This window comes from Hyaena hyaena, unplaced genomic scaffold (assembly GCF_003009895.1).
Source record: "Hyaena hyaena isolate Hyena2069 unplaced genomic scaffold, ASM300989v1 scaffold_985, whole genome shotgun sequence".
Lineage (NCBI taxonomy): Eukaryota > Metazoa > Chordata > Mammalia > Carnivora > Hyaenidae > Hyaena > Hyaena hyaena.
This window is the reverse complement of record NW_024081619.1, coordinates 430,316-449,129: the sequence shown is the minus strand read 5'-3', so window position 1 is coordinate 449,129 and position 18,814 is coordinate 430,316. Positions and strand designations below refer to the sequence as shown.

Sequence of the window (18,814 nt, the reverse complement as noted above, 5' to 3'; positions counted from 1 at the left end):
AGAGTAGATAAGACAGGTGAAAGCAAGTTGCTCTGGTTGAAGCTCAAAAGAATCCTGACCTATTCTCAGCCTTCCATTATCCCACCATTGTGCTTGAGGCATCGCTACAGAACCCTGGGCTTTTCAGACCCATTTTGCAGGTACATTGGGATAGGGAATAAGGTATAACAAAGACAATACTGAAAAAGGGAGAGAATGTTTAAGATACCTGAAACCTTTAAGAATAGTTATAAATTGGGTATAAAGGGCATTCCAGGAGGTTAAAATTTATACTGGATTCTTCCCTATAGAGAATAGAGCTAATCCTATGAAATCTTACTCACATAAGGGGGGGTCATTTCATCTAGTAAATATTAAACGGCATAACTTGATTCAGACTGGTTTTGAGTCTTAGTTTAATAACTCACCTGTCTGTATCTTCTCCTTCTTGGTAATCTCATTTCATATGATGGTTTTAAGTACCATCAATAAGCCTTTCACTTCCAAATGCATATCTATCTATCCTCTGCTCTGATTTCTAGATTCACTTATTTGCCTGCCTACTTAACATCTCCATTTAGATGCCCAACAGTATCAGAAATTTCTCTCCAAAACCTATTCACCCAGCATCTTTGCCATCTCAGTCACTGGCAACTCCATCATTTCATGTGAATGGGTCAAGCATCTTAAAGATATCCCTAATTTCTACTTTTTAATAAACCCTACACACAATCTCTCAGCATATCTTGTTGCCTCTGTCTTCAAAATATAAGAAGAATCCATCACTTCACCTCTCCTGCTCCCCTCTCTGGATATGCCTCTATCCTATAAACCCTAAATAACTAGGTATAACTAGACTCTTTGGTTCCTAACAACCTAACCTCAGCAAGAGTAAGCCTTTCAACTGTTAAGTCAGGATTACATTACATTTTGCCATCTCTCTCAAATCGAAAGTCAGAGTCCTTACACAGGCCTTGGAGGCTCTGTACATATAGCTCCTATTCCTTCTCTATAGTAGTCTTCACCAGTTCCCATGTTATTCACCCTGCTCCAACTGTGCAGTTGTTCTTGGTGATTCTAGAACTTGCAGGCATGTACCTTTCTTAGAGCTGCCCGTCTACTAGACATCCATAGGCTAAAGTTCCTCCCCTAAGTCGTTACTCAAATATCACACTTTAATCAGGGAAAATTTGGCCATCTTACTTAAAATTAGAGACAATTCTAACTCTCAGTCCTGATACTTCTTACTGAACTCCATTTTTTCCATATTATTTATAAGCTAGCACATTATAAGTATGGGGATAGGGACTCAGTTTAAAGGTTGTCCATTACTTAAAGTGTAGAATAATAATTCTGCCCTTAGGGAATTAAAGTGACAATGAAGAGCTAATTATGGAAGAGCCAACTGGCTTCAGAATCCTAAAGTAGTCAATGGGCATACACACACACACACTTCAATCAAATAAAGGGAAAGTAATTGTCTACATACACTATAAAGTTGTTTATAGTACACAATGATGTGTGTGTGTGTGTGTGTGTATGTGTAAAAATATATACACACACAATCTTGGTAATTAAAAGGATGAGATATTGCAAAAGAAAGATGATAAAGACAGGGAGAAGCATTGTGGCAGGGGATAACACTGGCTCAGTTTTAGGTGTTTAAATATAAAAGTTCCCCATTCTTTCCAGTGTTAAGAATATTACAAACTAGACTTTTTAGTTCTCAAGTGACCCTTTTACTTGGAAATTCTTCTCAGACAATAATTAGGGACAAGGAAACTTCAGTTTAATACAGTTTAAACCATGGTTCTGTTTCACTTATTTGTTCACATGCGAATACCTATCTGCATTTTTATATATGGTTCGTGTTAGAAGTTGTAGTTTCAATTACATTCGATCATATGTATTAAGTGTAAACCTATGGTATGAGCGATGACAAAGACAGAGTGCCTAACCACCTCTATTTGAAGTCCCTTAGGACCTGGGTTAATTAATGAGACTCATCCTAAGGTTATACATGATCTATTACTTCCTCTAATTAGAAATAATAATCCTGATCATTATGCTGGTTAGCTGGAAAGAAATAAGATGAATGTGCTTAACTATGATTAATAGTCTTCTTTAAGCAGTGTAGATCTCTTCTGTCATGGACTTCTATGCAAACTGGGCTGCAACTCAATGCTATTTTGTGATACACATTTTTTAAAAGTCACAGAAAAATTAACTTTCTGGCATATCTTTTTATCTTTCTTGATAAAGAATGACTGTGTTATTATTTTTAAGTTGGTTCCCACAACAAAATTTATTTTTTACTTTGCATTAGCTAGCCAATAATTTATTCTTTTACTTTTTTTTTCTAATTTCCCCCAAATTATGTGACTACCTATATATATCAATTTTAGTCCATACCGCTGAGGAGAAAGACTATTGCACATGGTTATATATCACCACTTAATACTGAAGAAAATTATGATGACAATAATTAAGGTATTTATTTACTGTTTTATAAGACTGATGTCTAGTCCTGTGTGAACAACTTTGCCTGATAAATTCACATGCTAAAGAAAGTTATGAAAAGTTATTATCTGGTTTTAGAGATGCAATATGTTCACAGAGAAAGGCAGGTGGTCAGAACAAGGTGGTCAGGAAGTTAGCATTCGTATACCTGTTAAACTTTGTTAACCAAGGAGGCCAGGTATCTTAGGAGTAAAACACATAAACTCTGAGTCTCACTATCTTCATTTAACTTTATCTTTGAACATCAGTATCCTCATTTTGAAAGTCATGATAATAATGATATATGTATTATATTTTTATTGAGAAAATTAAGGATAGTTATCCCATGTTTAAGAAGATTGACTTACTTAGTAGGCATAAGATATTATCACAGGGTCTAGCATATACTGTTTGACAAATAGTGTACATTTAACTTCCATGTTGAGTATATATCTAGCCATCTAGCCATGTGTGAAATGTAATTTTCTCTTCTGATATTTTCATCATTGGAACCCAGAGTAACTAAATATTTAATTAATCAATATTTGCAACTGGTGTATTAAATTTATAAATGTTGATATTTTTCATGAAAATTAAACAGGATCACTTAATTTTTGTTTCTATGAAAGTACATAGACTTCATATTTGAGTCTTTCAGTGAAATTGCTAAACCTACAGAGATGACTACCAAGAAGAGTAGATCCTGACTTACTCTTTGAATATTTAATTTTTAAACTTTCTAATGTCATAATTTCATCATTTAGAATTTCTTCTAATGTAATAATTTTATCATTTAGAATTTTTTCTTTTTATATGTGAGTTTAAAAACCCTTAAAAAAATTTCTGTTCACAACATGTTTTATTAGATTAAAAACAAATCACCAATTTGGTTATCAGTATTTAGGCAATTATTAAATTTTTAATGATATCTTTAAAATAATGAAGAAACATACATTTAGGCAACTACTTTGAGCACTCAATTGTTGCTCCAATTTAAGAAATATAAAACACACAATCCATAGTATCACAAATAAACTAATTAATGAAAAGTGAAGATACAAAGTTATGTATATTGAAGGTAAGTATGTGACAAAATATATTTTTGTTTAGCGAGTGGTTGGTAAATTTTCCTGGAGAACATGAAACTTAGAGCATATTGTTATAAGAAAAGAAAATGAAAATTAGAAGAGAGAAATATATAGGTAAAAAAGAAAAAATGAACGTAACATGTAACAAAGATTTAGCCAACTTCATGGGTTGTTTTTATGTTGGAGTGAGAAACAAATGCAGAGAAAGAGAATACATAAAATCTGTAGGATGTCTTAAAATGTAAATTGAAAGAAATCTTACTGCTAATGTCAGAGATACTAGGGTGCTAAAACATGATTTTGAGCTACCTGTGTTTACTTAAACTAGAAATATATATGAAGTTTTATGAATTAAAACTAAAGAAAGATATAAACAAATCATAAACACCCTTTATTTTATTATTTCTTAGCAATAAAAGTATCCACACACATGAAGTTCATTTTTTCCCTAGACATTTTTTTGCCAACAAAATGATTCTTCCAAATATATAAACAACGTATGTGGAAAAAGCAAAGTTGTAAATAAATAATATGTATGCCTATAACACGTGGACATTTAGCATTGATTGGCAAAACCTTTGGAACTGTAAAAGAACTCTTACCATTTAGGCTTAAATACAGATAACGTTGTGAGAGATTAATATAATCAGAGTGTCACTCTGTCAATCAAACATAAAACTGTCATCTTGATAAATTAATAAAGATCCTTCTGAAGTCCTCCGCTGAGCTAATCTGCACATTAAATAAATGTGTTGATAGCTGGACATATGTGCCTGTAAGATCATAGAAGGAACAAATATGAAAGCCACTAAAATTTGATTGAAAAAGTCATACCTGTAGGCCTTGCCCATCCACGGTCACGGAGTTGGCTCTTTGCATTTTGTTTTTGTCAGTTACTTTATTTGACTGCTGGGAACTACCTTTTTCCTTTTTCACTGTTGCTTGTCTTTCCTGTAAGGAGAAAATCTTTTATAAGAATATTGTTTTACTAAAAAGGGGAACGCAAAGAAGACTTTATTGGCTATAGACTTGAGCCCATGTTCCTAATTTGGAGTATTCTAGTGAATACTAAGAAAGCTGTTGCTTGCAATAGTCCACATGATATAGGCACAACAAAAATGATTATTTTCTTCAATTATCTTAAAGAAATTAATTATCAGTTAAAAAAAGCCAGACGGGGGGCTCCTGGGTGGCTTAGTCGGTTAAGCGTCCGACTTTCGCTTAGGTCATGATCTCGCGGTTCGTGGGTTCGAGCCCCGCGTCGGGCTCTGTGCTGACTGCCAGCTCAGAGCCTGGAGCCTGTTTCAGTCTGTGACTCCCTCTCTCTCTGACCCTCCCCTGCTCACGCTGTCTCTCTCTCTCTCCTAGAAATAAATAAAACATTAAAAAAAAAAAAAAAAGCCAGACGGTGTTCCCTCTATGTGCCCCATCAGGACTCTTCATCAGAAGTTTTATCAAGGACCAGTGAGGCTAATTATTTCCATAAGGAATGGTAGAAATAAATAATATGGAATTATAATTTAAGAAGTTTGTTCTTGAGTACTAAAAACAAGGCTTATACATGCAGGCAATATTTCAAACTAACACATGATGAACTTGTAAGCTGGTATTTGTATCAAGCATGGCATAAAAGTTAAAACACACATTCCATCCCAGCTAATTCCTTTGTTCACCATAGTGGAAACATTTCCTGAAGTTGTCTGCCTCCAGTTTTTATTTCCCCGCTTCCCCACTCTCTCTTCAACTGAACCCAATGAACTCAATGAAGGTTCCCTGGGTTGACTTAATCACCATTAATCCACTGAATCTGCTCTTCTTAAAATCTTAATGACCTTCTCATTGCCATACCTATTGGGCAGGCTTCATCTTTTCCACTTTTTAGCAGCATTTGACAGGATTGACCTCTTCCTCCCTCTTTAACACTTGCCTCACTGGGGTTCTGGACGCATCTTTCTTTTACTTTTCGCTCTCTTCCTACTTCATTAATTGCTTCCTCAGAGTCTCTCTTTTGTTCTTTCTCTAGGTTTATGGTCCATAACACTTAACCTCTTCCTTGAATGGCTCATCTTCACTATCTACCCTCACTCTCTAGGCAACTTCATTAAATCCCAAAGCTTTGAATTTCAATTTTATGAGGAACATTTCTAAATTTATAGTTCCTCTTCAGATTTCTCCCTTAAACTTTAATTGCTGCATACAAATGCCCTTTCTATCTGTCCATGAGTGTCTAAAACACACAAGTCCTAAAATATCAAAAACTATCTTTTTCTTGTATTTCTTGCCTACCCTCCTTGAACATAAATCCCAAACTGGACGATTACTCACCACCACCAATAGTGCATACTGTAAGCCTCTGCCATCTTCTTTGTCTGGATTATTGTAACCATCAGCTAATCTGCTTCCATCTTTGTCTCCCTACAGTCAATTCTCTATACAACAGCCACACTCATCCTATTTCACTCCACTCCAGCTATCCCCACATCCTCGTGATTCTTTGATCACAAGCAAACTCTTAATTCAGAGCTTTGACCATCACTCTTCTCTCTGGTGGAAAGCTCTGGATATGGTCCTCACTTATTTCAGCCTTCTGTTCAAATGCCAGATTGGCTTCTCTATTCCCTTTAGCTTATTTTTATAGAAATAAAAATATACTTATATATAAAAGTATATATATTATATGCATATAATATGTAGTACATAAATATATACATATAATTTTATTATATATATATATTTACACACACATATAATTTATTACAACCTCAAATGTTTCCTATTTAATTAGTTTAATGATGGTCTATCTCCACTTTTAGTCAAAGCTCCAGAAGAAAAAAGGGCTTGGTTTGCTTCACTGTTCTATATCAGATCCTAAATCAGTGCCTAACAAAAATCAGGATAAATGAATGGAGAAATAAGTGAATCAAGAGTCAAACAATTTTTTTAAGTTTTTAATAGTATTGTATCAAGAAGGATTCCTGGGCCATGTCTAGGCTTGGTGTGAAAAGTTGTTCTGATCAAAAAGCAATGTCTGCCATGTATGCTTAAATATTTGAGGAACATATATTTTCTAGTCCCTATATTTGTTTCTTAGAGCATCATATCAATTTCTATAATTTTGAAACATATTTTAACTGGACTTACAAGTAAAGCTCTTTTTAACTCTATTAGGGCCAGATGGATCAGAAAATTTCTCAGACCAAAATAGATGCTAATCAATACAGTCCATTTACCTTGCAATTTCATGGTGTAAAATCACTGAATATATTTTTTGTGTGGCTAAAAATGGATGGTGTAATAGGATTCCTGAAATTCATATTCTTTGGAAAATGATGTACTTTCACATAAGCATAATTTCTGGCAAAAATATTGATTTTTTTAAAGACAGATCATTTTTTCTAAATTTACAAATTACAATTTTGTCCCTAGAGAGTTAAGAGTATAATGCATAGAAAGGGTGGATTATAGGATGAGGTTTGGAGTCAGAAAGCCTGAGCTGAATCCCATTTCTGTTACTTAAATGTTATATAACCCTGGAGCACTTAACTCATTCAAAATGGAGATAGCAATACCTATTTCTCAGAGTTGTGCAAAATTTAATGGAAAACACAGAAATTCCTAACATTGTGCTTGGATTAGAATACATGCTCAATAAATGAAAGTTATTACAAATAAGAAAGTATGGCTCTCTCAGGATGGCGCTCATTAGTATTAGTATTACGCAAAGTGTTTGTTAGATTTCCAAGTGTATATGTGTATGAAAAATTATACTTAGTTACATTAAGTATATTAAATAAGGAAGTCTCAGTGATTACATTTGAAAATTCATAGCTTATATTAGGAGTTCAAAAATATAATACTGGGGGTAAGTATGAAAACAATCTCTGGATAATTGCATGCAGATATATAAAATATGCAATATTCTATCAAATACTTTATAAAAATCTGCAGTGTAGAAGATATACCTTATCTTATATACCTTTTATTTTATCATACCTTATATTCTGAGATATAATCCAACAATTGTTATTTGGCATTTAATTCCTAAAATGTTTAGGTTACAAGAATTAAATAAAATTTAAGTTGGTTAGTCATACTGGAACTGGATATTTGTGACCAAACTATTTATATATGTAATGATGGAAATTTGAGACATGTAAGTGTATGTCTGTAAACAACCACCAAATTATCCATTAACTTCATTTTATTCTTAGCAGTGCACATAGGTGGGAAAATTCCTCTGCTGAGACTCTCCAACTAGTCAAAAGCAGTTAAGCATCTTCAGGTCTCTCCAGGAAGTCATCTTTCTGAGTAAACTGGAGTAGATGAAGCAAATGTTTTATAGTAACCTTTGTAAGATATAAAAACAAAATTGTAAATCCTACACTGAGTGTTCAACTAAGATTTTGTTTTTGAAATCTAAAATTATAAGAGGTATAGAAGTTAATAAAAAAAGTCTCAGTACATCCACCTATACGTGAATCTTATTATATAATCTAGATAATGCTAACAGTAAACATTTTTTCAAACACACACACACACACACACACACACCAAAAAAACCAAGAGGTTTCTCTGGTTGTGGGAAATATGCCAAGTAGGTAGAATGTGTGGAATTAATCAAGGCTGAGAATTATAAACAGGAGAAACCTGTAAGTATTTACTTTTCTCCCAGAGTTATCATTCTATTGTACTCATTTGTTTTATTTTTATTTCCAAATTGTAGAGCAGTCTCAATGAAATACCCACTATACTTTATTTAAGCAGCATAAGCTCATAGAAGGATAGTTGGATACTTTTTCTTCTTTCCACTAAGAAAATCTTTACTTCTTTCATATTTTATATCAGGGACAGGAAGGGAGAGCAATTGCATCTTTGAAAGATCTGCTGTCCACAAAAATTACATTAGCCAGTTTTGGGGGTTAATTAACTCTGAATGGCAGATCTTTATTGTGATATTTAAGAGAATTACTCCCGGTGTTGAAATTATTGAAAAGTTTCAAGAACTCACCAACCTTATTTTGCATCATTATTCAGGATAAAATTGTTCTCTGATAATAGGGGCAGTGGTCAACACTTCACCTTCTGCTTTTTTTGTTTTTTTTTTTTTGTTTTTTTTTTTTACATTTTTGGGCTTTAAACCACAAAATAAATTACCTTATTATAATCAGGACAAATTTTGTTCTGCCAGATAAATTATCCCAGATATAAAAAGAGTTGGAAATTTACTGATCTAATCAATAGAAATTATTCAAACACTGAAAGGAGCTACTCTATCCCCCCTAAAATATAGAAAATATGACTACAAAAAATAAAATATAGTTATTGATATTTCAGCATTTTCAAGTATCAGCCATTTGTGTTTCCTATGCAGACATTTTGAATATAGAATTCAGTGTTTTGTGATCCTCAGACTCGCTAAGTAGTACAACAGATCTTAACTGGGGGATACATTGTAATAGAATGCCAAAACGGATAATTACCATAATTAACCGAGAAGAAAAGCCGAAAGGACCATTCACAGAAAACAGAAAGATGAAATAAATGAAATAAAAAGACATCCCTTTAAACCTGTGCTCTAAAAAAAATTCACAAAGGGGATGTTTACCACAATACTTGAGCCTGCTGTTATCGATCACTCACAAACTACAAGCAGCAAGTGATGATTACCTCGAGCAAAGGGCTTTCTTCTTTTTGTCCAATCTCAGCATGAGGGACAGGAAGCAGCAAAGCACCTCCATTGGTACAAAGCCACAACAGGGTGGGCTGGTGCACTGGTGCAACAGCATCCTTCTAGCTAGTCCTGGAACTTGCTTTTTCTGTTACAGAACCACTTGCCTGAGTGGAGACTTAGCCCTTTCTGCCACTGGGGCTAGGCCCCAGGAATTTCCCAGGAACTCTGGAATTTGAACCCAAGATAATAGTTAGATATTCCCAACATACAATTTTGAGCTCGTGGAAGCAGATGTGCCACCAAATTCATTGGCATTTAGAAGGGTTATGGGCTCCATGAAAGCAAGGCTGACAGCTGCAAAGCTGCCCTTTTAATTATTGTGACCTTATTGTGAAATTGGAGTTGTTTCCTGCCGGGAGAAACAAATTCACTCGGAAAAAGCAAAGGCTCTAAATCTACCAGGAATCCTTGGAAGTTGCAGCATAATTTATTATGGCTGGGAAGCAAAGCGCACTTGATTTAAAAAGAAAATAGATTAGAAAGCTTTAAACATAAATATAATAATTGATGTATTATAAATATTTTCATATTTTTTAATTTAATTAAGTAAGGACTTATTATAAAACAAAAACTACTGGGGGCAAAGTCCTAAGTATGGGCTTGGAGGCCGAATCCCAGATTTGTACCTTATTTGCCATGCAAACTTGGGCAAGTTATTTGCTATCTCTAAGCTACCACTGGGTTCATTTATAAAATGAATGTGTGATGATAAATTGAGAAAATGTAGATAAAGATACCAGCATAAAATAGGCACTTAGCAAATGGCAGAATTTTTAAACTACAAAAAAGTATATTGCCATATTTTGTCATTTAACTTAAAACCCTTATGCTGCTTAGATCATAGTAGTGCAAGATGGGTGTTGTGAAGAAATACTTCATTGAATTTGTGTACTTTACATGTCTGTTGTGTCCCCATTTCTGTGTGGGATAAGTGGTGCCAGGATCCAGGTGGGGTCTTTTTGGAGGAGATGGGAGACAAAAAATTCAACAGAATGGAAGCTAGCCTTAAGGCACCTGGAAGTGCTACTCACCAGCTAAACCCAGAGACACAATTTGCAGCTTGGTCCACAAGTCTTTTTTTTCACACATCACATACCATGTGACTATTTTCTCTTAGGGTAATTTCATATTGGGTGTAAACCGCTTACAAGATTTCTGTTTAAGAAATCCTGATGGGAAGGAATGAAATTTAGGAATGAGTAGGCCTATGGCAAAATCTTTTGCTTTGGGCTATTTGTCTGTATATGGTTGTGACTTTATAAAACCATATGTGTGCATACACACCTCATTCATTCACTCTCCATTCCCTCTGTAACCATCATCATGGACACGTTGAGCCAAAGGTTAAAAGCAAGGAGGTAGTGCTCTTGCTTGTTCATATTCATCACGTCTTTCAACCAGCTGAGTTAAATGCTCCACATAGTACTTACTATGATGGCCCCCATCTGTTTATGCCAGCTTCAAGTAGAATTTGTTATCTTGTTATTATAACTATGTGATTTAATTATTACTCAAACCATTAAATTATGAGTGTAAAATAAGTTGTTTCTGTGAAAATAACTCTCATGCTTCGGAAGGACACAATAAGATGTGGTGTGTGTGTGTGTGCGCGTGTGTAGGAGTGGTCCAGTTGGGTTCGGACACAATAACTGTAAAAACTTTGAAAATTAATAAAAATTGAGAATTATTGGGCTGCCTGAGTGGCTCAGTCAGTTATGTGACCAACTTGATTTTGGCTCAGGTCACGATCTCATGGTCATGAGATCAAGCCCTATGTCAGGCTCTGCACTGACAGCATGGAGCTTACTTAGGATTATCCCTCTCCCTCTCTCTCTGCCCCTCCCCTGCTTGTGCTCTCTCTCTCAGAATAAACTTTAAAAAATATTAAGAGTTATTTTACACTTAAATTGTTTTATAGATGCCTGTTTTTGTTATACTTCAAAAATTGAAAATAATTAAAGACAATTATTTTCATAAATAAATGAATATCTTTTCATTAACTAAGGAATGCTTTACTTATGCTTCAAAACAATTGATAACTGAAGGTGATAAGACTGTAAGATATGCAAGAAAGGCTATATACAACTTCTAAACAACAGATATGTCCTCATAGAAAAGTCCTTAAATCTACATCAAAAGTGTAGCCAATAATATATACATTTACATATTTCACATTAAATGTTTAAGGTATGTCTATGTCTTTCCATATTTGTTCCACATATATATTAACCTAACAATTACCTAACAATCAATTGTTCTTGATAGTAGAACAAAGGAATTCATGTGTGTGCGTGTATGTGTGTGTGTGTTCACACACTCACAAGTGAATATATCCACATATGGACTTAAGAAAATTTTTGTAACAACAGAGTTGAAAAAAAAAAAAAACACCTCATATGATGATGATTTCAGAGGATGGTGAAAAGTCTAAGTTAATATAAAACAATATATCTTTCCAGGAAGACTTTTAATAACTTTACTGAAAAGTGAAATTTTGGTCTATTATTTCTATTCATATGATACAGATTATACAGTTGAATATGGGAGACCTATGGAGATTATCAAGTCTAAAGAAAAAATTTTAAATCTCAAATATAGTGCTTATATTCGGGGGCAAAAATAAACTGAAACACCTGAATATACAAAATCATCTCTCTTACACTTAAATAATTAAACTGATAAACTTTCCAAGAAGCTTTGTCAGTTGAGTGTGTGATTCATCATTTCTTTTATAATAATGATGATAATAATGGTATCAACTGACTTAAAGAATACAAAATTAATTTAATATTTCTCTTAGATTGGAAACATTATTGTTTCAAGCATATTTCCAGATTTTAAGTATATCCCTGATTACAAAATGAAAGTTTTAAAAGTTTCATGAAGCAGTCTACACTAATCGGAAAACTTTTTTGGGGGGAGAAGGGAGAGAGGTTACTACATTTTTGTACAGTTATGCTTTCCTCTCAATAAATTCATATTCTTATATAGTATTCTTATACTACAAATAATATTTTTCCCAATGGAGCTGATTCAAATTATAATTTTAGGAGAAACAATACCATCTGAGCATATCTATTAAAGATAAAAATAAATGAGGGGCACTTACATGGTTCAGTCAGTTGAGCATCTGGCTCTTGGCTTCAGCTCAGTTCATGATCTCACAGTCTGTGGGATCGAGCCCTATGTCATGCTTTGCACTGACAGCACAGAGCCTGCTTGTGATTCTCTGTCTCCCCGTCTCTCTGCCCTCACTCTCTCTGTGTGTCCCTCTCAAAATAAACAAACATTTAAAAAAAGATAAAAACAATTGAATAGAATAGGGTCACAGAAAAATGTGGAGGCTTTCTTTATTAATACAAAGATAAGCTAACACTTTAATGAAAATAAATGGTGTGACAATACTTATGTTTATTTTCAAAATAAAAGTCATTTTTTCTGTGACTGTATTTTATTCCAATGACTTTCTAGATACTGTCATATGCTAAGTGATTAATGCAGATGTACTCTTTTAAAAATGATGGGCACTTCAAAGTGAGCAAGAGTTTCTCAATCAACTATCACTGAAAACTACATTTTAATGGTATAGAGCTTTGATTGTTTGAGCTTTCTGTAAGGTATTTACATTTTGACTTGACAAACAGGAATGATGCTATTCTTATACACAGGTCAAAACTCTGCAAAACAACTTTTATTTTTCTTCGTATACTTTGTTTCACATAACTTTTTGCTTTCCTAATGTTTGTCACAAAAGCAGACTGAAACATTTTCAAGCATATCTCATCATGAAAATATAAATCTCCCAGGGGAACCTCTGTGGCTCAGTCAGTTAAGGTTCTGACTCTTGATTTTTGGCTTGAGTCATGATCTCATGGTTTGTGAGTTTGAGCCCTGTATCAGGCTCTGTGCTAATGGGGCAGAGCCTGCTTGAGTTTCTGTCTCTTCCTCTCTCTGACCCTCCTCCAGCTGCTCTCTCTCTCACACAATAAATTTTTAAAAAATAATAATAAACTTAAAAAAACAAAGATGCTCAATTCTAAACATCAGAATATGAGACAAAATGAACTAACAGATTGATATTAGTAGGTCATTGAGATACCCCCAAATATTCATTATAACAATGGAAAGATCTATAATGACCTATAATGGCCAAGTGTGAAAACCTTTTTTTGCTTACGCACCTCAGGGACTGAAACTCCTGAAGTGGACAGAGTCTGCTGAAAAAGAGAAGTTCATATTAAAGCTAAAAAACACAAAAGTCAAACTGAAAACAAATGCCAATGAAGGTTCTTATACCACTATTCTGTGAAATAAATGAATAAATACAAAATACATTTCCTTGTCATATTTTTCTGCTTAATTCCATTACATAAATGAATAAATATTTTGTCACAAAATAAGGAATGCTGTAATGCACAGTGGGTTAGGTTGTGTATTACTTATCCAAAATGCAACTTCATCCACCCAAAGGAGATTGGTCAATATTGTTGGCTTGCTTCACAGATCTCTCTGAAACAGTACTGATCTATTACATTCATATTTTTTAATAAGAACTCATCTCCAAGTTTTGTTATCCTTCATAAACCATTCCTACTATTTTTTTTTAGTTGCCCATTTACCCGGCCTACTTTTCCATTTTCCAGTCCAACTCTCATTCCTTGCTAAAATTACTCAGTATCTGTTTCATGGAGACATAGCTTATGGTGTTGATTTTATTTTGGGATTTTTCTGGAAATAAGAGAAAAAAATTCCATTAGCACCAGTAAAAAATGAAAATATTATTCAATAAGTAGAAAAATTTTACTTGAGAGTAATTTTAAAAAAAGAAAAAGATAACATTAAACACAGTGAAGTTGGTCTTCACGACCATGCATCTTCAATTATTCACCACCCCTCCTTTTCTGAGTCATAGTGGGAAGCTTTTTTTTCTGGAAAAACAAAACAAACAAACAAAAAAAACCGAAAAAAAGTTACCAAATTCTAAAAGTCTATGTCCTATGGAACTCAGGACAAATTTGGAGGAATTGTTGACAAATCACACACACAATACTAGATAAAGTTTTCTAATGGTGGAGTGTGTGTGGTGAGACTAAGTATGAAAACTGGATGTGAAGCTAGGAGGTCTTAGACATTTGTGTGTCTCTGAAAATGAGGGAGTGGTCATTATATGCCAGTTTACCCGCAGGATTGGGCTATGTGAAAGCGACTCTAAATGGATATCCAAGATGGATCTGAAAAATCTGAGAACACCGATATTAGTTTACTCCCTTATGCAGTGTAAGTACAAGAAGGCATCAAGAAACAGAAGAATAAATAGCTACATCTGAGGTTAATGAAGCTGAGGTGACTTCCAGTTACTCAGCATAGAGATAGAGAACTAGAAGGATCCAGAGCATGCAAAAGGGTCAGAAGAAGAAGGGATCTAAAGAAGACACACAGAGATTTGAAGTGGCCAGGAATACAACTCTATTTAGACGATATTTTTTGTCATGTAAGTAATAAATATTTCAGCTGCAGATTTTTCATCAAAAGAAGTCATGAAGTCTGAAAGGATGAACTTGGGTTAACTAGCCCATGAACAGGAATACCTTATGGAAGTATTTGCCATTTCTTAGATGCACTGAAAACAGATTTAATAGAACTTCCATTGAAAGCTTTCTGATTTCAGTAATATTCTTGACTTTTCAGTCCAATCAGTCTGCATAAAACCTGATATAATGAGTGGTGGGGAAAATGTGCTAACTTCAATCTAGGTCACCTCAAATTTTTTTTGTCAGCTTTCCTATTTTTTCTTTCTCAGCTCTTAGTTCAAGCTTAGATTTGGATAAACATTTTAAGACATGACTGTAATTCTTCCATCTTTATTATAATGTGTAAATGTTTGCTCTCCCTCCAATCCAGATTAAGTACCTTATCCTGTGATTCCTTATCCAATCTGATGCCATGGGCCCAGGAAAGTCCCAGAGACTCTCAAGCAAAAATTAGGATGCCCGTCAAACAGTCTCCAGGACATGAGTCGCAGATGCCTTCTATCTTGGGAAGAATCTATGCTCACCTCACATGTATGTACAGAGCAAGGCAATGGAAAGCCAAGTGAAAAGATTGTAGTTGTCAAAATGGTTTAGAATAACAGCAAGCGCAATGAAAAAATCTCAAATGGGTACTGTCCCTCCCACCTCAATCACAAAAACAAACAAACAAACAAACCAACAAAAACTGTAAGACATTTTTGTGATATATTTAAGCATTTGAATACAGACAGGTTAGTGACTAATATTATGGAAATATTGTTAATATTCCTAGGTGTGATATAATAGTATGGAAATTGTATTAAAAAATTGTCCTTAATGTTAGAAGATGCCTGCTGACATATTTAGAGATGTAGTGTCATACTACCTGCAATTTATATGTAAAAGATTCAACATAATAAAATATATATTGCTGCTTGTATGATGGAAAAATAATAATGGAGGCTGGGGCTATATTGGATTCATGTGGGTCAATGTAACAAAATCAAAAATTATGCCAACTTGGATTATGAAAACCTATATTAAGGCACTCTCTCCCCAAAAGACAAATTAGAATGAAATTATCCCCTGGCTGGCACTTTGCTACCACTTGGGTGGAGAATTGGTAATTTATGGATATTCATGTTTGCAGGCTTCTTTTTCTTAAGGTAGTGGGGATATGGGTCATCTACTGAGAGTGAGTGATGTTGGCAGAGAAGTAGTGACATGAAGAAAGTAAGGAAATAGTAGAAAGTTTGTCACTGCATCTCTGAGATTAGGCAAGAAGTTGACTAAGAATAAGTAACAGGATCAAGCAAAATTGAGAGTGCAGCAGTGAAAGAAATCATGAATGTGTAAGAGAGAAAGCCATCGGCTCAGCGAATTGTCTCTAGCAACACTCAAACTTCTGACAGCAACACTAAAAATTCTTTCCAATAATAAGAGTGATGAAACGATGTCTGTATTAGCTCACTTGTAATCAAGGTGTGTAGGCAAAGAGTGTATATTAAACTAACATGCCTATCAAAGGCTTACTCTTGATTTACAACAAGAAAACTATGGCATCCAGATAAAATGCAAACAAGAAACTTTTTAGAGGACAAATTCATATATTTTAATACTTCAATTATACTCCTCTGTATATAATTTCTAAATATCAAGGATGAGTGGAGTAAATGTTTTACTTTTTGAAAATTATCATGACTGTATAATTCTAAATGTAATATATTTTTAATAAGAATTAATACAGGAACTGTATATTTGTATTTAATCAAATGTGAGGTGTGACTACAGAGGAATGTGATTGATTTTATTTAATCAGTATCATTTTAATATTAAATAGAATACACAGTGCAGATAATTAGTTTAAAAGATGCATTTGTCTTCAGGGCACTTATTAAGTTCAATCTAATATCAAAGAATTTTTAAAAATTCTATTATTCTAAAGTATAGAGATCTCTCGTCTTCATAGTTTCTCACATGTAATCATTTTAAATTGACAATTTAATCCAAATTGTCATAAGATAGAGGTTTGAGTTAAAAATATAATAAGAGTAGTACTCACATTAAAAGGGTCATCAGTTATTTTAGGACTAAAGTAAAATTGACAGAATTCTATGCTGTACCTATATAGGAATGTTTGTATTTTTGAAAAATCATTTTTATGTTTATTGTCTCATTTAATCCTCCCTGTAAGCCAGGATACTTCACTTCTCAGACTGAGAAACAATATTAGCCTAAGAAAATAAAGGTGCTGATAGATTCAAATATAGTGCTTCTCTGTCCCAGGCTCCATTTTTTCAAACAACAATTCAGTAAGAATTTTGTTCTAAGTTTGTTTCTAGTCATGTCTCTATTTTTAAGTGATTTGAAAACCATATTATTTTAAAACATTGAACACTGGGGGATATTTAGAGACCACAATATATATGTTTTGCCTGAAACATGGCTTGAATATCAATATAGATTAATTTAAGACAATAACTTCTAGCATGGTGGTAAATTAAGGTGGCCAAATAAAACAATTTCCTTTTTGTATTTTTTAAAATGTTTATTTATTTATTTTGAGGGACAAAGGGCAGGGGGAGAGAGAGAGAGAGAGACAGAGAGAGAGAGACAGAGAGAGACAGAGACAGAGAGAGAATCCAAAGCAGGCTCTGCTCACAAACCATGAGATCATGACCTGAGCTGAGATGAAGAGTAAGACACTTAACTGACTGAGTCACCCAGGCACCCTTAAATAAAACTATTTTAAATAGCTGCTTTCCTTATATACAAGTGTATATCTCTGGCACCATAAAAGAAGTGAGAGACTTAAAAGCAAGTCTGGGAAAAGGACAACTGACTTCCTAAAATGGTACAGTGTCTCAGCCTTAAAGGGAAGTTATCTGATGGTAAAATGTATCAAGGGCATCTCTACCACATAGAAACTAAATACATATGACTTTTCTAAATTTTATTGTCACATTCCAGATTCATAATTTGTTTAACCTTTTATGATATTGCAGGTCCCTAAGTGAGTAGACTCACACAGTTAAACACAATACAAAAAAAGGAAGTTGACCAAAATAATTTCTATACTATAAATAATTTTTATAAACAATAATTATTTCAGTGCATGGGAAGTATGTCAATTAGAAAGATCATTAATTTGTTTTTTTTCCATAAGCACTTTGACATATATAATTAAAATTCAACTACCAGAAATAAAAATTTTTAGAAGATACACATATTAAAATCTTATTCAAAACCTCTTGACTAACCACTACTCAACTGGAGCCAAATTTTGAAGCTTGCAACAACATGAATTTAATGGTAAAAATATTTTTAAATGAGATAACTTCATTACTTTTATCATTTTAATTGCTCATAAAAATATTTATTCTTACTCTTGTAAGTGTGATCATTTACTCGTATTTGCAGAGTTTTGCTCAGGAGACACTGTACAGATGGAATTGGAAGGCTCCGTACTTCATGGCTCCCTCAGTATGTATGCATGTTTGTGTCTAGAAAGGAAACAACCTGAACCTTCAGGGAATATATACCTAATGAGTGGATATTTCGAAACTTAAGGGGCACTAAATGTTTTAAATAAGAATATTAAAAACATATCTCTATAGAGATACCCAAATTATTCTGAACATAGATCTCTATATATAAACCCAACCAGCAAGAACTAAACCCTTACCAATGTTACTGTTACTGTCTTGCCCTCCTGATTAGCTAGTGCAATGAAACCATTTGAAATAGTATTGTAACTTGGCCAGGTCTCATAAAATCATCAGAAGCCCAGATGGTTGAAGAAGGATGGGTTCTTCAGTTTCTTTTTTAGCTCTGATCCACAGTAAGAATATGTGTATATTTACATACTTGTGAAATAATTTCACAAAGACCACTTATTACATATGCCCCACTCTCTGATATATTCTGTTTTCTTCTCTCTTCAATGAATTTCTCCTCTACTTTACTAATGGCTTTTTCCCCCCATTCCTTTTTGAAATGCTGATCTA

General features: G+C 33.8%; 1 protein-coding gene across 1 annotated transcript in view; it reads right to left on the bottom strand.

Moving 5' to 3' along the window:
- Positions 1–18,814, bottom strand: part of LOC120223374 (diacylglycerol kinase beta-like) — a gene marked incomplete at its 3' end in the record, with an annotated part of 391,667 nt that overhangs the window by 138,073 nt on the left and 234,780 nt on the right. Inside the window, exons 13-14 of the mRNA XM_039221452.1 lie at positions 13,479–13,511; positions 4,401–4,517 (exon numbers count right to left, since the gene is read on the bottom strand). Of these exons, the coding sequence (XP_039077383.1) occupies positions 4,401–4,517; positions 13,479–13,511 (150 nt within the window). The remainder of the gene's footprint in view (positions 1–4,400; positions 4,518–13,478; positions 13,512–18,814) is intronic.